We start from the raw sequence: 21,181 nt of genomic DNA on the forward strand, positions 1-21,181 counted from the left end.
TTTCTGTCTGCTTGTTACATCACGTAGCAACCAAAGAGAAAAGAGCAGAACTACTCTCCCTTTGTCGTCATAAAAGCCATGGGACTCATTCAGACTTCCACATAAAATAAAATTATGGGTAAAGGATGAAGAGAAAAACGCTTTCCAAGCGTAGGGGGAAAAGTTAGCAGGAAATACTGCAGCTGCTAAAGATATTAAAAATGCTGATAAAGAGTTTGAGACGAACAGTGAATAAAACAGCTGTGTCAAACACAGCTCCAGGATGGCCACAGCCTCCGCCCAGTGGCCTCTTAGGGCTGTGACATTTGCACGATAGGGCAGGTTTCCACTTGCACTAAAGGCATGATTTTTATTCAGCGCTAAGGATCAAATTGTACTGTACCAAGATATCCCCTGGTAGTGGCAGGTTCACACCAGTCACAGAGATTTGGATTGTCATTACAGATGGAAACATACACACCACTATGTATAAAATAGATAGACAACAAGGACCTACTGTATAGCACACGGACCTCTGCTCAATAGTTTGTAATAACCTAGAAGAGAAAAGAATCTGAAAAAGATTCTTATATGTAACTGAATCACTTTGCTGTATACCGGAAACTAACACAACATTGTAAATCAACTATACTTCAATAAAAAATAAATAAATTTTTAAATAAATAAATAAAAAGGGAGTTGCAAAGCGATTTTTAAAAATCTTTTGAAGGTAGTAAATAATTTCGTGTGGGTGCTGTTCTTTGCCACAGGTAAAGAAAGCCAAGAAAGCTCCAACTCCAGGTGTGACTAACTTGTCAAAAAGAGGCTGACTACCACATAATAGAGGGTGGTTTTACAAAAGATGCACGTAGTTGATTTTAGAAGGCGGCTGGTGATTCATGTCAATGCAGCTGTGGCTCCTATGAAAACTGATCCAGCAAAATTCAACGCAAAATCAGCTTCCTTTCTTTCCCAAAGTCTCTTCAGAGACCGAGTGGCAACAGGAAACATCACCCTTTGTGTCACTGATGGGTCAGTTCCCTGGGAATCCAACAGCCCACTGAGGAAAACGTGTCTCCAAGCCAGATGTCAGAGGATTACCGGGACAAGAGGAAACAGCTTGAGGGAGAAACTCCTTTCTTTTATTCCCCACCCCTTGCTCCCCCCACTCCCCAGAACAGACCACATCCTCGTATTTGTCTACGGTGCTTCAGACCAAAAAACCCAGACAATAAAGCGTGCCTGGGAGTCTATGAGCCACTTCTCACGCTTGACGAAAATATTCACTTACTTAGTTAACAGGGTTACAATTTTTAATTTGTTGTCCTTTTTATATCAATGAGCAAAGCTAGCCAGCTTATTCCTTGAGAAGTAAAAACTAAATTCTGGCAGCTCTAAATTGCACAGACCTGGCTCTTAATGGGTCCCTCGGTCAGAATGAGACGTGCAGACACACACGGGAGAGAGGCACCCTGTGACCTGATTCTCAGCACAGCACCCACCAATATTCTTTTGGTCTTATTCCCCAGCATTCCTCTGCTAAATGCATTCAACAAATTGACGTAATTTCAGTGGCTAAGGAAGAGCTCCCTGGCTGGCAGCCAGAATCACAGAACCATGCTTGCACGAGATCCCAGATCAAAATTTTCTATTGTTTTCCCTTTCTCTTCTTCCTTTTCCTTCCTTCCCTCCCTTTCTTCTTTTCTTTCTTTAATACAAAACTAGAAGGAGAAAGGTACAATTAAAAAACAAACAACTTTCGATAGCAATATCCTGGCAGTGATATTATGCCATAGTTTTGCAAGATGTTACTATTGGTGGAAACTGAGTAAAGGCTACATGGGACCTCTCTGTATTATTTCTTTTATATATACGATAGCTTTATTGAAATATAGCTCATATACCATATCATTTTCCCATTTAAAATATACAATTTGGGGTTTCCCTGGTGGCGCAGGGTTTGAGAATCTGCCTGCCAATGCAGGGGACACGGGTTCGAGCCCTGGTCCGGGAAGATCCCACATGCCACGGAGCAACTAAGCCCGTGCACCACAACTATGGAACCTGTGCTCTAGAGCCCGTGAGCCACAACTACTGAGCCCACGTGCCACAACTACTGAAGCCCGTGAACCTAGAGCCCGTGCTCCACAGCAAGAGAAGCTACCGCAGTGAGAAGCCCGCACACTGCAACGAAGAGTAGCTCCCACTCACCGCAACTAGAGAAAGCCCTTATGCAGCAACAAAGACCCAACGCAGCCAAAAATAAAAAAATAAATAAATTTAAAATATACAATTCAGCACTTCCCTGGTGGCCCAGTGGTTAAGACTCTGCACTTCCACTGCAGGGGGCATGGGTTCAGTCTCTGGTTGGGGAACTAGAATCCCACATACCGCATGGCATGGCCAAAAATAATATTAATAATAATAAAATAAATTTAAATAATTTAAATAATTTATTTTAAATAAATAAAATTTAAATAAATTTAAATAATGACTTAAAAATAAAATACACAACTCACTGGCTTTTGTATATTCAGATTTGTGGTATCATCACCACAATCAGTTATTAGGACATTTTCCTGGCCCCAAAGGAAACCCCGTACCCATTAACAATCACGTCTCCATCCTCCCATCCCCCCGCCTGAGGCAACCACTCATCTACTTTGTCTCTACAGATCTGCCTATTCCAGACATGTCACAGAAATAGAATCACATGATACATGGTCCTTTGTATCTGGCTTCTTTCCTTTATCATCATGTTTTCAAGGGTCGTCCATGTTGTAACATGTATCAGGACTTTATTTCTTTTTATTGCTAAATAATATTCCATTGCATGGATACACCACATTTTGTTTATCCATTCGTCAGCTGACAGACATTTGGGTTGTTTACACTCTTTGGCTATTATGAATAATGCTCTTATTTATGAACATCTGTGTAAAAGTGTTTGTGTGAACAGATGTTTTCATTTCTGTATTATTTCTGACACCTGCATGTGACTCTATAGTTATCTCAAAATAAAAAGTTTAATTAAAAAAAAAAACAGCAAGAAACAGCTTATGTTGAGGGGGGAATCCTGGGTAATTTCTCGTCTCTATTTCATAGCCTTTGCTCTAATTTATCATACTATCTTCATAATAAAATTAAGTATTTAATAATAACAACAGTTCTTAAATGCTGTCAACTGTATTAAATGCTTACCTGCATCATCTCATTCAATTTTTACACCATCCCTACAGGCTAGGTTCTATTATAACCCCCATTTCAAGTGAGCCTCTGCTATGTCTCCCTTTTCAAACATTATTAGCAAATCAAACAAACAACCTAATTTTAAAAATGGGCAAAGAACTTGAACAGACATTTTTGCAAAGAAGATATATATACACATCGCCAATAAACACATGAAAAGATATTCAACATTACCAATCATTAGGGAAATGCAAATCAAAACCACAATGAGACACCACCTCACATCCACTAGGATGGCTACTAACAAACGAACAAACAAACAAACAAAAACTCCACCAGAAAATGAGAAGTGCTGGGGAAGATGTGGAGGAACGTTGGTGGGAGTGTAAATTGATGCAGTCACCATGGAAAACAGTATGGAGGTCTCTCAAAAAATAAACATAGAACTACCATGTTATGCGGCAATTCCACTCCTGGGTGTGTACCCCGCCAAAAATGGCAGCAAGGTCTCAAAGAGATATTTTTGCACTCATGTTCATGGAGGCATTATTCACAACAGCCAAAAGGTGGAAGCAGTGTCCATCAGTGGATGAACGGATAACCGAAATCCATTGTTTATGGATTTCTATATGGTAATCTATATTCCTGTATAATTAATATTCAATGGAATATTGTTTGGCCTTAAAAATGGAAGGAAATTCTTACATACACCTACAGTATGGGTGAACCAGGAGGACATCATGCTGAATGAAATAAGCTGGTCACACACACACACACACACACACAGACAAATAACTGCATGATTTCACTTACTCGGGGTCCCTAGAGCAGTCACACTGTTAGAAAGGAGAGCGGTGGTTAACTGGGGCTGGGGGGGGGAGCAAGGAGAGCTGTGCTTAACGAGGTTAGAGCCCCAGTTCTGCAAGATGAAAGTTCTGAAAATTGGTTTTACAGTGTGAATGTCCATACCAGTCCTGAACTATACACTTAAAAATGGCTACGGTGGTAAATTTTAACACAAACACACACAAACATGATCAACAAACCTATCCAAATGCTGAATTTTCCCAAGATTTTTAGCCTCTTTCAAACAGTCTAAATAAAAAGTAGCACTCTGGAGAGACCAATTCCATCTTTTCCATGGTCCCATTCTCCTCTCCTCTACACCTCAGTTTCTCCCAGGCACCACCTGGGTACACGTTAAATAAAACTCCTCTAAAATCAGCATCGACATTGAGCATGTGGAAGCCCATGAATGGGAGAGGGTGGAGGGGCGGGGGGATTTAGCACATCTGGAATTGGAAGCAAAGAGGTTTTCTCCATCCCAGAAAGGCCCAGTGGCTTGAGCTCCAGGTGACAATTTCAGCACAGCCTCGAGCCGCTGAACAAAAATTGGCTCAGAGGCTCAGAACCGGGCTGAGAGCAGGTCTTCTCAGGCGTGGGCCCTCCCCTGCTGCCTTGCTCTGAGGGCCTGTGAGCTCACACCCTCAGCGTGTTTGGCCTGTACGAGCTGGGCTGGCAGATGGCACCGGTGGGCACCCCCATGGTGGAGCTGGTAAAGGGCTTACCATTCCACTTGCTAGTAGCCCTTGGGGAAATTTTAAGAAAACACAAGAGGGCTATCACAATCTCTTCCTCCTGAAACTGGTAACTTCTCAGACCAGCCGATCTGATCTCTTGGGTGCAAACAGCATGCAGTTCAATGCCTTTATCCCACTTCACAGCTGAATGCAAGGAGGGTGGAACAGACCTCCACACGACCACTCCGTATGCAGGGTTACTGTTTCAGAGCAGACGAGGACACCCCAGCAAGCACCCTCTACTTTTTTATCCTCAAGACAGATACGCAATTCCTTCGTCACCAAATATCCATAGGAAGGTCTAACTGGATTATTTATAGTTTGAACTCACAATTAAAATTGGGGGAAAATCCACTGAAATATAGCTTCTAGTGACTATAGTCAAACGTAGTAAGATGAAAATAATAAGAAAAATAGAGCACACACAGAGCCAGACTCTACAGGAAACACTTCAGGTACATAATCTCATTCTTCCTTGCAGCAACTGATGAGATAGTTGTTTGCTCATTTTCCTGATGAGGAAACTGAGGCCAGGGAGATCCAACTAACTTGTAGGTAGCTTAGCAAGCAAGCGAGTCCGAGTCTCTGGGAGGCCGGGGCAGCTGGTTTCTTCCCCGCCTTGAGTGACTCTGGGTGAGTTGCTTCCTTGCTTCTCAGGGCCCTCCCTCATTCATCGATGGTGACGGTGACTCCTCTCTTCCAGCCCTACTGCTGCGAGTATGTGAGACAGCGGATGAAAATGCACTTGGAATGTGTAGCTGGGACATTCTTTTCTCCCCCCCTCCCCCTGGACACTCATCTCCTCCCCACTCACATGCAGAGAGGCAGGATGGACTTGGAGACCTAGAGGGCAGTGAAGTGTAATCATGAATGTGTATTTTCCTGCCAATAAGCTCACTAAAGACACAAGTCTGGAAAGGGGAGGCGAGGGACGGAAGGCAGAGTCCTGGTTCCCGGCCTGAGCGGGAGGTTGGAGTCGCCGTGTTTAGGGGAGGGTGGTCAGAGGACAGACGACTGCAGCTTTCAGAGAAGTTATGGCCTCTAAGAGGGATGAGAATCCAAATGAGCAAGTAATGCTGAAACCATCTGGGGAAAGTTCTTTTGGATATTTACACAATTTTAAAGAATCTCCCTACAGATTATTCATTAGTTACAACACGGAATTAAAAAGTAACATTCATAATGGAGAAATATGGTGGACCTCCTTAAAATCAAACAGAACATTGGCAATAATGGGACCAACCCTCATTCTGTGTCCCAGTGTACGCAGGAAGACACGGCATCGCTTAATACTTAGATACTATTCGTGCCCAAGGGCGTAACCTGGACCAAGTCACGGGAAAAATCAGACAATCCAAATGAGGGGCATTCTTCAAAATGACTGACCTGTCATGAATGATGGAGATGGGCTGGGGGACCATTCCAGATTCAAGGAGACTACAGACAGGTCAACTAAATGCAAACACACAATCCCGACAGCCATGAGGACACCACTGGGACAATGGGGGGAATTTGGAATGTAGACTCTACACTAGACAGTGTGGACCCATGTGGAGCTTCCCGAACGTGATCAATATGCAGTGTGAGTTGATGGCCTTGCTCTTAGGAGACACCTGTGTAAGTACTTAGGGGTGAAAGTCATCACCTCTGCAACTTACCCTCAAGTGGCTCCACAGTAACAATAAAATATGTACGTGTGTGTGTGTAGAGAATACAGCAAAATATTAAGTGGTGCATCTAGGTGAAGAATATACAGTGTTTATTATACCTGCCCCTATTCTGTGGATTTGGAAAAAATATGTTAAGAAGTAACTGCAAATACCTCGGGGGAAAAGTGGCAATTTAAAAAAAAAAAAAAAAGAGCAGATACCAGTTTGACAGTTCCTTCAAAAGTTAAACATAGAATTACCATGTGACCCAGCAATTCCACTCCTAGAAGGATGTCTATACCCAAGAGAAATGAAAACATTTGTCCACACAATAACCTGCACACGAATGTTCAAAGAAGCATTATGCATAATAGCCCAAAGGTGGAAACAACCCAAATGTTCATCAGTGGATAAATAGATAAGCTGTGGTATAGCCATACAATGGAATATTGTTCAACCATAAAAGACGAAAGAAATTCTGACACAGGCTACAGCGTGAGAGAACCTTGAGGACATCATGCTGAGTGAGATAAGCCAGACACAAAAAGTCAAACATTTGGGGCTTCCCTGGTGGCGCAGTGGTTGAGAGTCTGCCTGCCAATGCAGGGGACACGGGTTCGAGCCCTGGTCTGGGAGGATCCCACGTGCCGCGGAGCGGCTGGGCCCGTGAGCCACAACTGCTGAGCCTGCGCATCTGTAGCCTGTGCTCCGCAACAAGAGAGGCTGCGATGGTGGGAGGCCCATGCACCACGATGAAGAGTGGTCCCCGCTTGCCGCAACTAGAGAAAGCCCTCGCACAGAAACGAAGACCCAACACAGCCAAAAATAAATAAATAAATAAATTAAAAAAAAAAAAAAGTCAAACATCTGTATGATTCCACTTACACGAGGTCCCTAGGGTATCACAGCCATAGAGAAAGGAAGCAGAAGGGTGGGTGTCCAGGGGCCGGGGTCGGGGGGGAAGGGGAGTGTCTAGCGTTTCCTTCTGCAGTGACGGAAGTATTTGGTACTAGATAGAGGTGGTGACTGCACAGCCACGTGAATGCAGTGAACGTCACTGAATTGTCCACTTGAAGATGACTGATCTTACGTTACATGAATTTTACTTCAATTTAAAAAAAAAGGCGGATAGAGCAAGGAGGGGGAGGAGGTGATGATCTGGGCCGCAGAGTGGTGGCAAAGACACACCTAGAGCAAGATCACACCCCCAGATCTGCGGGCCCAACCGGAAACAGAGTGCCAGGTACGCACGCAGACCCCAATGAGCAAGGTGAGGTTGTGTAATCGTGATTTACTTGAATTCCGTTATCATGTTCCCACAGACTTACAGCGCAGTAAGAATTAATTATATGCAGAGGCATATTTAAACGATACTTTGGCTAAAGCAGTGACAACAGGAGAAAATGGGCAAAGCTGTGATCCCAGGGGCCGAGATTTTAGAGGGAAACCTCTCCCTCGCAGACTGGCTGGGCTGGGGCTGGATGGGTTTTAAAAGCTGTCTGCCCCTTCTCTTTAGAAATCATGTTGGCTCTCACTCACACAAAGCTGGCGTGGAAACCATGATCCAGTAAAAAATAGTTTTAAAAAATTCTTTTTACAAAAGAAAAAGGAATTCACAGTCATTATAAAAGCTTTAGAAAAGACAGGTGGGCAAAAAGTACCTACTGGAGAAAGCCACTGTTATCATTTTGGTGCTTTTCTTGCCAGCCTGAGAAGGCAGTACTTAACAGTAAGGAACGATTCTCTGATGGTGGAATTTTGAGTATCTTTACAAAGTTTCTTGGTGAGAAACTGCAATACCTGTGAGGCTTCCTATTAAGCCCACTAGTAAGGTTGGTCCTAACCCAACTGTACCCTTCCCTGAGATGCAAGCACATTCCTGCACTTAACCTGTGTGTCCAGAGAATCTGGTGATGAGAGAATCACGGAAGAGTAGATAGAACCACCAGGATAAATGCCCACTGCCCCCTTCCTTGTAAACATTCATCCTTGGGACTTCCCTGGTGGTGCAGTGGTTAAGAATCTGCCTGCCAATGCAGGGGACACGGGTTCGAGCCCTGGTCCGGGAAGATCCCACATGCCGCGGAGCAACTAAGCCCGTGCGCCACAACTACTGAGTCCGTGCACCACAACTACTGAAGCCTGCGTGCCTAAAGCCCGTGTTCCACAACAAGAGAAGCCATCACAATGAGAAGCCCCTGCACTGCAACGAAGAGGAGACCCGCCCGCCACAACTAGAGAAAGCCCATGTGTCCAGCAACGAAGACCCAACGCAGCCAAAAATAGATAAATAGATAAATTTATGGAAAAAAAAATTCATCCTGAAAGAGAACTACTAAGTCACGAGGAAGAGGAAGAGTCTAATCACGTAGGTTGTGTAGCCTGGTTCTTGGCACAGGTGGACAGAGGAAAACAAAAGCAGTGATACTTCTGAGAAAACTGATAGAAATCGGCCGGAGCCCTTATTTCTCCTGCCGTCGCCCCCAGGAGGGACTCTGGCTCCAGAGCCACACACTCACCCATCCAGACTTCCCCGAACTGCCCGGCGCCGAGCTTCTTCACCAGCTTAATGGATTCCCGGGGGATCTCCCAGGCATCTTTGTCCCACGGCTTCTGTGGTTTGGGACTAATGCATGCCTTCTCCAATCTTCTGCACAAGCCATCTGACTGCTCTAATTTGAAAGAGAAAATAAACGTGGAAAAAGTTGTCCCTTGTATTTTACCAGTATCTATAGGGAAGTCCGGACTATGAGTCTTATCATTTTCAACTTGCCAAGGTCTACGAACCTAAGATGCTTATAGGGTTATCTTCTGCGTAATCATGACTTTTGAAATTCTTAAATGAAAGACAATTTAAGACAGACTTGATTTTATTCATTAGTAATGCTAACCTATAAATATAAAAACAACAAAATGAACAGATAAACAAAGGCTGACACGTTGTCACACTTAATAGAATATAATTTTAATTACAGAGCCCATGTAAGCTCTCCAGGGCACATTGGTGGGAACTTGGTCACGTCACCAAGGGGCCCCAGTGCCAGAACAGGGCCAGGGCTCCACAAGCCCTCAACACACGTGCCAGATGGATAAATGGATGGGGGTAACAGAGAGGGAAGGAGGACTCCACAAAATCTGGGGTACTTGCTCTCTCCATATTTTGGGACCTAAGCAAATTTTATGTGTAATCCCTTGGAGCAGGTTGAAGAGATAAGCAGTAACAAGAGTTGCCCACTACAACTGGCCTCAAACACACAGTCATGGGTTCAGCTTAGCCAGGCTATAGAGCAGATTGGCGACAGAGGACCACTGAATGGCCACTTCTAAATATTTTGGTGTTATTGTTATTTCTGTTTTCTTTTACCAAGAGTAATACGTACTCGTGGTATGTACTTTACACACACATAGACATGTATACACTAGGACACAGTTCTACAAATTTGCATTCCTATTCCAGATATTTAAAGATGCGTTGTAAAAATACGTACTATGCGAAAACAGTATCCATTTTTCTCTTTGCAATTCTGGAACATTAACTCTTAAACAGCACAAACTAGGTGGGAAGGACTAGGATAATTATTCACAAAGATCAAATCTGACTTTGAATGTATACTTATAGATTAATTTAGAACCAACTATAGAATATCATCCTCCAACTTTATCCAAAAGAAATATGATACATAAAACATTTTATTCAACATAGTATTGGAAGTCCTAGCTACAGCAATCAGACAAGAAAAAGAAATAAAATGAATCCAAATTGAAAACGAAGAAGTAAAACTGTCACTGTTTGCAGATGACATGATAGTATACATAGAAAATCCTAAAGATGCGACTAGAAAACTACTAGAGTTCATCAATGAATTCAATAAAGTTTCAGGATACAAAAAAATTTAATATAAATGTTTGACACCATATATTTATCATAATAGATGTATCTTTTCTTGTCTGACCTTGCATTTTCACTTACTTTGGTAATGCTTAATCATGTCACTGATACAAGGAAAAGTGATTCGTGGGGAGATGTAATAACCCCCATTGTCCAGACTTCTGATTTTGTAGTGCTTAATAACGTCACCATGCACGGGGTCATAATCTCTGACAGACAGAGAGTAACTTCCTGTGGGGGAAGAAGTACAAGCAAAGATTACACTTACATTTTGTAAGTAAGATTGGCATTATGGGGGAGGGGAGGATTGGGAGTTTGGGATTAGAAGATGCAAACTAGTATGTACAGGATGGATAAACAACAAGGTCCTACTGCATAGCACAGGGAACTATATTCCATATCCTGTGATAAACCATAATGGAAAAGAATATGAAAAAGAATATATATATGTATAACGGAATCACTTTGCTGTACAGCAGAAATTAACATAACATTGTAAATCAACTATACTTCAATAAAATATTTTTTAAAAGGTTGGTATTATACACACCGTGGACACATTTTGCCATAAAAATATGCAAAATATAAATTGAGCATGTATATAGTGCATAATTTTAAAGTCTTATAAAAAGTCTACTTGACAAACAAAGCTAGTGTTTTGTTTGCTGTGAAGCTTACCAACACACTTTTTCTTCTTTGTGATGGGTTTTTTAAAAATTATTTTGCTGAATTGAAAAGTTACTTTGATTTTCTTTCTCTTAAAATTTCAAGTTTTATACTAAATAATAATTTAAGAGGCTCAGTAAACATAAAGCATGGTAAAAAAATAGCCATAATTATGTCTGCTTTTATGTTACTTTTAGTAGCAAAACTAATAATTTGAGCTTGTTATTTGTTATCAAACTATAAAACTTTCACTACCAGAACATAGTACAGGCATATCTCAGAGATATTGTGGGTTCAGTTCCAGACCACCTCAAGAAAGCAAATACCCTAATAAAGTAAATCACACAAACTTTTTGGTTTCCCAGTGCATTAAAGAAGTTATGTTTACACTGTACTGTAGCCTATTAAGTGTTCAATAGCATAAGTTTAAAAAACAACATATATACTTTAATTAAAAAAAACACTTTACTGCTAAAAATTGCTAACCATCATCTGATCCTTCAGTGAGTCATAATAGTAACATCAAAGATCACTGATCACAGATCACCATCACAAATATAATAATAAAGAAAAAGTGTGAAATACTGCAAGAATTGCCAAAATGTGACACAGAGACACATTTGCTCATGAAGTGAGCAAATGTTCTTGGAAAACTGGCACCAATAGACTTGCTCGATGCAGGGTTACCACAAACCTTCAGTTTGTAAAAAACTGCAGTATTTGCAAAGCGCAATACAGTGAAGCCAATAAAACGAGGTCTGCCAGTAATTGACTTTTTTTCCAAAAAAAATTCTTTTTTTTTTCAGAATTCTAGAATCGTTTCTAAGAATGATTTCCTAAACAGTGTTTTATAAGAGGCCTTATGTCACTTCCTACCTTTTAATGTTTCACTTTCTCTGATAAGAAAAGCTCCAGCGCTGTTCCCTGGTGCCAGAAGCTGCCTTTCTGCATCTTTCCTGGTTATATCCTTGAAAAACCACCTGAGAAGACATTAACATTTCATGGGTGTTTTAGTCCTGGGAAGGAAAAAGACGAAGAATAAACAAGAAACCCAGAGCGACAAACAGAACCGTCCCGGACGACACGGGAAAGGACTCACTCTTCCGTTTCCAAGGTGTTGACTTTGGCTACGTAGTTGCTGGGGATGAAGCCTTCTCTCTTTGTCGAAAGGGATTTAGCTTTCCACCATTCTCCATGCCTGGAATAGAAACACGCATCCAAAAGGGTTTGTATTCAATGACTCAAGAACTACAAGAGCAATTGTCTTAATGTGTCTGTCTTGCAGGGTGAGGGAGGGCGGGGAAGACCCCTGGAAACCCAGAATCCAGGGAGAAAGTTCATGCTTCTTGCTAAAACATAAATACGTTCAGTGATGGAAGCAAAAGAAAACAGTCTCACGACTGAAGTGTGGGTCGCTGTGCTCAGAGCTGCCCAACGGGAGTCGGTGAAAATGGTTCCCATCTTGCAGAAACAAAAAGTTCACATCTAAGAAATGCTTTAGGGGTCCTTACAGAAACGGGAGTCAAGGGAATAAAGGGCCATAGTTCCTATGTTATAAACTCCTTTGTTAAAACATCTCATTTCCATAGACACAAGCCATGGGAAAAAGAAATAGAAAACCAGGGCTTCCCTGGTGGCGCAGTGGTTGAGAGTCTGCCTGTCAATGCAGGGGACACGGGTTCGAGCCCTGGTCTGGGAGGATCCCACATGCCGCGGAGCAACTAGGCCCGTGAGCCACAACTACTGAGCCTGCGTGTCTGGAGCCTGTGCTCTGCAACAAGAGAGGCCGCGATAGTGAGAGGCCCGCGCACCGCGATGAAGAGTGGCCCCCGCTTGCCGCAACTAGAGAAAGCCCTCGCACAGAAACGAAGACCCAACACAGCCATAAATAAATAAATAAATAAAATTAAAAAAAAAAAAAAAAGAAATAGAAAACCATAAAATAACCCCAAGCAGCTAGGCCTCATCACCACACTCTCACCTTCTGTGAGAGGCGTGGAGCCGGGGAAGGGGCTGGGGAGGGAGGAATGGACGGGTCCCTGTGAGCCGCAACAATGTTCCCCACCAGATTCCCACACCCAGACGGGACCCTCGTCTGCAAGACGTGAAGGACAATTACAGCTGCCACCAGGCCGTGGTCCACTACATGCCTGTGCCACGTTTATATATATGTACACACATAACCTTCACATCAACCCCATGACAGAGGTATTGCCGTTCCCGGTTGATAAGTGAAGACACTAAGGTGTGGAGTGGAAGTGACTCGTCAAGGTCACACAGCTATCAGGTGGCAGGGCCAGGATTTGGCTCAAGTTCACACTCAGCCAGGAACTGACAACTGCTCTCAGCCACTCAACACCATAAACTTAATCAGGGTCTCCCTCCTCCAACCAACCAAGGGTGTCGCGGTTGGCAGGCCAAGGTGACGCCATATGAAAGATTACTGGAATTCTTGGAGTTCATTATCCTCAGCACATTGCTGAGCCCTGTGGTCTGAGCAGGGCCACAGGTGTGCGAGTCAGCCTGGAGGGGTCACGGAAATGATGTCCAAGCAACTTCACAGAAACGCTGAACGCTGAGTGGGGACTCCCCCGAGACGGCCACTGCTTCAGCACCACGCCCTGAGGAGTCACACCCAGTTGGACCCACACACCCAGGCTTAACTTGAGTAAAATAACGAAATAAAAATGGTAAGGGGCTTCCCTGGTGGCACAGTGGTTAAGAATCCGCCTCCCAATGCAGGGGACACGGGTTCGAGCCCTGGTCTGGGAAGATCCCACATGCCGCGGAGCAACTAAGCCCGTGCGCCACAACTACTGAGCCTGTGCTCTAGAGCCCGCGAGCCACAACTACTGAGCCCACGAGCCACAACTACTGAAGCCTGCGCACCTAGAGCCCGTGCTCTGCAGCAAGAGAAGGCACCGCAATGAGAAGCCCGCGCACTGCAGCAAAGAGTAGCCCCTGCTCGCTGCAACTAGAGAAAGCCCACGTGCAGCAATGAAGACCCAACACAGCCAAATAAGTAAATAAATAAATCAATTTTTTTAAAAAATGGAATTTAAATAACATGCAAACGCCACATAGACCCAAACCTCTTAAGGCAGCACTGATGGATAAGGAAAGAAAGGGAAAACCCTTGGGAAGTGCTCACAGCAAAGCCTAACAGGAAAATCTCTCTAGCCCTGCTCCCTCGGGCAGCAAGGAGGCTGGGGGCCCCATGCCCACCCCAGAGGGGTGTCTGCTTCACTGTGCTGCTGGCGGCCAAGCCAGGGCGGCAGGCCCGGGGGGATGCCCGGGCGCACTTACTCCTCCAGGACTTTCATCTTCTCTCCTTTCTTGAAGGACAAGTCGTCTGGGTGGATGCCATCATAGGGGTACAATGCCACCACGATGTCTCCTTGCTCCTCTGGATCTGAAAATGAAGAACGCAAGTGAAGACCTTTGAGAATCCACAGCAGAAATGTTGTAACAAATTGTCATGGGGCACAAAGGACGCAGAGAGGCGCTGAGAGATGGGCAGCTGGAATAAAGACCTGCTTCCTTCCTAGTGGGGCTCAGGGCCCACGTGGTCCATGGTCGGTCACATACTGTGCACACCGGTACAGTGTTTGTTATCTCAAATCACATAGACCTACGACCACAATAACTTCCAACTCTAGGTTTAAGAAATGATACACCCATGCTCATAGCAGAGTTATTTACAAAATCTAAAAGGAGGAAACAATCCAAACACACTGTGACGAATGGATAAACAAAATGTGGTCTATACATACAACAGAATATTATTCAGCCTTAAAAAGGAGGAAAATTCTGACGGATGCCACAACATGGATGAACCTTGAAGACATTACGCTAAGTGACAAAAGCCAGCCACAAAAGGACAAATACTGCTTGATTCCACTTAGGCGAGATTCCTGGAGTCGTCAAACTCATAGAGACAGAATGTAGAATGGCGAGTACCAGAAGCTGGGAGGAGGAGGGATGGGAGTTCCATGTTTGATGGGCACAGAGTTTCAGTTTGGGATGAGGGAAAGTTCTGGAAATGGATGGAGGTGCTGGTTGCACAACAGTGTGAAGGTACTTAATGCTACTGAGCTGAACACTTCAATGGTTAAGATGATAAATTCTATTCTATGTGTATTTTTTCACAATAAAAAAAAAAATCAACAAAAACACCCAGGACAACTACTTTACAGAGGCTCTAACAGTAAAGAAACTTCCATGCTGCCATGAAAACATACCTTTATTTTGAAACCTCTGTCCCGGTAAAAGCTGAGAGTCTGCAACCTACGAGAGAATATTTGTTAGAAAAATACGTTTTTATGTTTAGCTATTTACACTTACATTCGTGTTGAATGTTGCATCATTTTCTAGCAGAAGCGAATGGGGTTTAGATTTGTTAATTCATTAAGCCAGAAAGAAGAGGAGTACCGAGGAGCAGTCCTGTGGAGCTGCGTCCTGACCTCCACAGCCCAGGGAACGGCTTCTCCTTCTCCAGCGGCCATGGGCCTGGTGGCAGGAAATGACCAGGGCTCTGGAGAGTGGCTGCGAGCTGCTGACCCAATCAGCACCCTCCCTCTGATTTGGTACCAGACCCCTAATATCATTGGGGGAGGCAACGTGCCCAGCTAAACGGTGATGCTTTCCGATTCTCCGGCATTCTGTGCAGATGCGGAAGGAGTTTATCTGCAAGCAGGTCGTGTGGGGCTTTGGGCCTGACTCTCGTATTCCCTGGCCCTCTTCTTTCTGCCTAGAAGAAGGTAACGAACTGGGGTCTCAGCAATATGGAAACCAGTCACCAGAGACAGCAGAGAAAAAGATAGAGAGGGGCCCTGGGGGTCACCTGGGGCCCTGGTGACCTTGTGGAAGTGTCACCCGGCCCAGGACTGCTGATCTTCACAACTCCCAAACTTGTCTTAAAAACTTCAGTCAGGGCTCGGTCTCTAGCAGCTGAGAACAAGTGCTAACAGATCCAGGCTTCCTGTGGCTGACCCTGATTCTGTTATGGGGACAGATGGCATCTCTGTTATTTTAGTTGAGAGGTGAATTATCAGGAAGGGTCTGGTGGCACAAAGGCCACCTCAGTCACCTTTTAAATCAAATCCCTTTTTCCCTCAGTGACCGTGGGGAGGATGTGTAAGACCTCTTGAGCTTCTTTTAGAGAAGGTACTGTCAGAGGCTTACACCCACAAATCATGTTTCTCCTTGATTAAAGCGACTTAGTGGAATGGGGACCAAAACAGTTTGTACTGAAACTTAAATTTCTGATGAAAGTCAGCCCATAAAATCTCCGGGGGTGGGGGGTATTACGTTTTTCTAGTATCAGAAAATCTTGGGTCCATATTATCCTTCAATGCTGATTTCAAGAAGCTTTACACTGATTTTTAAACTCATTTAGATGTGCATAATTAGGATGCATGATCAACTTTAAATGAGTTAGAGGAAACAAGATGAGAAACTGATTAAATCATTTTGAAAGCAGCAAGCTGATTTTCAAATATCCAAGAGTCCTTAGTTGACAAATGTTTTAACACACTTTTTATAAGACCAAAACACGTGTATGGAACTCATCGATCATCACTCTTTTTCTTTAAAATGTCTTTTCCTTAGAGTGTTGTTGAATTTGCCTCAGTTCAGCCTTGATGTCACATCACACCGCCTGTAATCAATCCAGGGGTGGATTTTGGGCACGTCTGGCCGGAGCTGGGTGTTATCTATGGAATAAGGCCAACTGTCTGGTTCGTAAACAAGGGCATCTGTGACCACAGAAGGCACAAGGAAGCGTTCCCGGTGTGTGGGACGGAGCTGAGAGGCTTCCAACATGTTTACTACTTCTGCTTTCTAACTTAACTTTTGAACCTCCTTTACTCTTAAGGAGAGGGAAAACGGTGCATAAGTTTGTACTGTTTTCCTTTGCTTTTCTGAATAAAGGACATCTTCTTTCATCACGTAAGAAAAATGGGGGTTTTAAAGCATGTAAAATCTATAGCACATGATACCAGAAAGAGCCAGATCCTTTTTATGAGAACTTTGAAGTCTATAATAAGAAAACTATTTGTGAGTCCAATTCCTCTATCATTTCACTTTCTATAAGTCATATTTCCATAGACTAGTTCTACATCTATACCTATTTCTGTGATGTTTTTAAATATTACATTTATATATTTATGATCACCAAATTATTAAAGTTATCAATAATCTTATACATTTTAAGTTTCTATATATAAAATTACAATGTTAATGTATCTGTCTAGAAATATCAAGTATGGTAATTAACAGCATAATGTATTCACTCTTCATCTCCACTTCTTTTTAAGAAGGCCAACAGTGACTTACCAATTTCAATAGTGACATGTGACTTTGGCACACGTCAACCTGCAGCATAATGGGGAATGAGGGGGAGAGGGCTGGCAGAGGGTGTGACAACGATAACATACTTCTGGAATGCCAAGGCATTCAAAAACATGTCAGATTAGAGAAACTATGAAAACTCTTAATGAAGGCATTTGGGCTAACGTGGAATAAGCTACTTCTAGCTTAAATGCTGAAGAATTCCATAAAAACCAGGCAATGGGAGATATACATACATACATATAATGAGTGAATAGATGGAGAGGATATAAAATCTGAAATAAAGTGCATTTAAGGTTGTAATTATCCAAATTATTATTATTATCCAATTAATAATTATCCAACTAATTATTCCTCTCTCCCATGAAATGCGGCATTAGTCCTTCATCTGCCAAGCATTTCTCGGATGCATCAAACAACACATCACTCATATAAAAATGTTGGTACAGATATCTGTGTAAGGTTAGAAGGCAGAATTAGTTATGCTTTTAAAAAAAAATCTTTCAATTCTCTGTAATAACTCATGGCAACTTCAGTGTTTGTACTATTTTGAATTAATTAAAGAACAACAAGATGGGATAAAGTATGATACACCAAAGGACCTATTTTGGCTTCTGACTTGAATCCAGCATTTCCTTCTAATCTCACTATCTATCCTAAGTCACACCAGCTCAGATGCATATCTTTATATATAAAGAGTGGGTCTTCACACCAGGGATAGGGAAGGTGATTATCTCCACACATAAGAAGGTGACCAAAGTCCCCTTTATTGTACATTAAGTGGCCTGGTTATCCTGAAAATATTTATAAGCTCTTTAAAGGATTAAGTTACAAAGCATATCAAAAATTATTGGAGGCCCAAGTAATTGGCATGATTTTTTTTTTTTTTTTGCATGCACATGGTACAGATTTGGTGTTTAAATTATGCAGCCATGCTTTGATCCTGCTGTGGGAATGCTCCCCTGAGACTATCTACTTACTGGCCTTTGCTGTTTATTGGACGTTGGATCTCTCACATAAATAGTTCGGTCAGTATTACGTACTGGTTGAGTCTTCAAATCTATTCCATCGTCTTTCAGATTGTCTTTCCTTTTTGATTTTATACATCCCATAGTTCCTGTTGGAATACAAAAGCCATGGCATTGTTTTACCATTCCAGAACTGGCTTCAAGCCACCAAAATCTCTCCATTAACGAAGAGTTAAAAAGTACGCTTTTATTCTTCATTGCAGATGGTTTAACAAACTCAAAGGTGGATACTGTTGACAAACTAGCTGCTTGTTCATACATTTGTTCATTCATTCATTCAAAAACCATTTATTGAGCATCAGTTTTATGTCAGCAAGATATAATTCTTGCCCTAAAGACACTCATATTCTTGTGGCGAAGATGGGTGAATTAAAATTACAATACAATGTGGCAAGTCAATGACACAGGCTGCACAGGACATAGGAAAAGACATCGCACTCAGGCAAGAGGAAAAGGATGTGGGCAGGGAAGTGTCCTGAAGGAAATGCTCTGTGAGTCAAAATGGGAGTGATGTCAGCCAGGTGGCAAAGTCAGTAAAGGGATTCCAGGAAGAAGGAACTTCACATGCAAAGTATTGGCCCTGAGATAACAAGGCCCCTTCAGGGAACTAGTTCAAGCTGACCCCCTCAGGGAACAAGGAGGGAAGTCCAGGAGTTGGGCTGGAGAGGGAGGTACAGCTGAAGACAAATGTCACTGTGCAAGGTGAAGTGAGGGGACCTGGGGCTTCAAAGGCATAGAATCTGCCTCTAACCAAAAGTGGCTTGGGGCCTGGGGCAATGGTGGTGGCCTTCACCAAGACTGGAAATAAAAGAGGAGGCACAGGCATGGAGAAAAGATGCTTGCAGGCACACCCAAACAATCGCATCCTGTATGCTTCCCGGTGAGACTAGTGAGCCTGGAGACCAGGAGAGACGGCCGAGCCAGAGGCACAGAAGGGTGCCGTCAGCAAGCCTAAGGCTTCAGGGAAGAACCGCCGACAGAGGGGGGGCTTGTGCGGGCAACCAGACAGGAGGAACCACCCCTCTGAATGCTAGACTCTTATTCGTCTATTCAGTTAACACTAGGATGTGTAGAGCGCCACCCAAAGCACTCTGGGGACTCCAAAGATGATTTTAAAACTGAAATCAGATATGAATATTGCCATACAGTACAGCCTCATGGTCAAAGTTATACACTGAAAACAAAACAAAATCTGTTATGAGCTCCATGAGAAGGTCTTAGAGGGCAGAGTTCCCAAACCTGAAGGCACACCAGAATCGTCTAGGCTCACCTGGGCCCGGGGAGGGGGGCGGGGGGCGGGTGCTCCCCAGTGATCTGTGTCATTCTGAAACACTGCCAAGGGGGACCCCTGCCTAGAACTTCAGAGGACGATAGACGGATGGTTCCGCGTGGGGAAGGCGGGCGGTGGGAGCTCGGAACACCTCCTGGTGTACAGAGAAGCCTCAGGGGCTCTCCTCTGAACTGTCATCCTCTCTGCATTGTCGCCCCAGCTCATCCTGCGTTTGCTCCTGCAGGCTTCCAGGAGGTCTGCGACCTTCACCTTGTTCATCATTTCATTGGTTGACGTAGGAGGCCTCTAAGGACAGTCACACCCCTTTCTGAAACTAGCGAGCTGTGGTTCCCAAAATAAAGGGGAAGCAAGTACTCCTTTGACTCAAAATAGGACAGTTTTTTTTTTTTTTTTCATCTGCTGAAGTTTCTGAAATGGAGATGGGTTTTCTAGTTGATCTGTAAATAAACAGGGGAGTTCTTTTCGGACCAGGCCCACCCTCATCCTCCAAAGAAGCTGTGTTTAAATCATCCGCATTAAAACGGTGATGCCTGAAGGAGGGAACTCGGTAGCGGAAAAGGTCACCCCGCGCGGACCCCCGATTGCGCCCCGAGCTGCGAGGGGAGGAGCGCGGAGGGTCCCCAGGACGCACGCGGGCCCGGTCCCGGGCAGCCCTGGCTCTCCCCGCGCCCGCTTTTCTCCCCAGGCCCTAGCCGGCTGGGTCACTCTTCTTTTTCCAGATCTGGACCCAAAGGTTACCTCCCCAACAGGTCTTCCCAACCACCCTACTGAAAAGGTCACCCCTCTGCCCACTCGTCACGCTTTACACTCTCATTTTTCTTATTAAGACGGCCATTCCGTTACACATGGGTATCTTTAAGGTCAGCTCCCCAGACGGAACCGAAGCAGACGGGCCGGGCTCCCAACCTGCCCCTTCCCTGCAATGTGCCTGTCAAAGCAGGTGCTCCGAGAGGGTTCACGGAAAGAAGGGAGGGACCAAGCGCTCTGGCTGCTGCACGGGGGGCTTCCTGTGTGCTCATCCCAACCCCTCCTGCTCAAGGTGGGCAAGGAAAGGAGACGCCCCCGCCCCAGCCGTTGTCGTTTTTATTAGAGACAGAGGGACAGAGACCTCTAGCTCTAACTTCTAGTTTATAGGAAGCACAAATGATCAGACAAATCCACGATGTGCCAAAAGCTGGGCCCCTCAGAAAGGACAGGGGAGGGGAAGGGGCGGAGCTCTATCTTGAATGAGCTTTGAATGAATGGGGGGGGAGGGGGGAGGACACATGGCTGGATCCTTGGGGGAATCTGAATACGTGTGAAACGTGATCGTGGGCAACTGTGCGCTTTAAAGGCGTGATGACGGTACTGCGGTCACGCAGGAGAAGGTCCACATCCGAGGAGATGCACGCAAGGCGAGCAGGGATGCAAGCTCAGGGTATCTGCAACTTTCAACACTTCCGCCAAAATGAAAAAGAGAAAGGGGGCCGGGGGAACAAGAGGAGGGGACAAATGTGGCAAAATAGTAAACAAACAAACAAACAAAATTACTGAATCGAGGTGAGGGTATTCTTTTTTTC

General features: G+C 44.0%; 1 protein-coding gene across 5 annotated transcripts in view; it reads right to left on the bottom strand.

The window, feature by feature from the left end:
• Positions 1-21,181, bottom strand: part of LYN (LYN proto-oncogene, Src family tyrosine kinase) — a 110,651-nt gene that overhangs the window by 38,297 nt on the left and 51,173 nt on the right. For 2 of the 5 annotated variants that reach the window (XM_036829999.1, XM_036830000.1), the window contains exons 2-8: positions 18,284-18,420; positions 15,194-15,239; positions 14,259-14,364; positions 12,052-12,150; positions 11,829-11,932; positions 10,368-10,517; positions 8,917-9,069 (exon numbers count right to left, since the gene is read on the bottom strand). In XM_036829999.1, the coding sequence (XP_036685894.1) occupies positions 8,917-9,069; positions 10,368-10,517; positions 11,829-11,932; positions 12,052-12,150; positions 14,259-14,364; positions 15,194-15,239; positions 18,284-18,415 (790 nt within the window). In that variant the 5' untranslated portion in view covers positions 18,416-18,420. The remainder of the gene's footprint in view (positions 1-8,916; positions 9,070-10,367; positions 10,518-11,828; positions 11,933-12,051; positions 12,151-14,258; positions 14,365-15,193; positions 15,240-18,283; positions 18,421-21,181) is intronic. The other 3 variants (XM_036830002.1, XM_036830001.1, XM_036830003.1) reach the window with 2 other exon arrangements.

The sequence above is a fragment of the Balaenoptera musculus genome, chromosome 17 (assembly GCF_009873245.2).
Source record: "Balaenoptera musculus isolate JJ_BM4_2016_0621 chromosome 17, mBalMus1.pri.v3, whole genome shotgun sequence".
In the NCBI taxonomy this organism is placed as follows: Eukaryota; Metazoa; Chordata; class Mammalia; order Artiodactyla; family Balaenopteridae; genus Balaenoptera; species Balaenoptera musculus.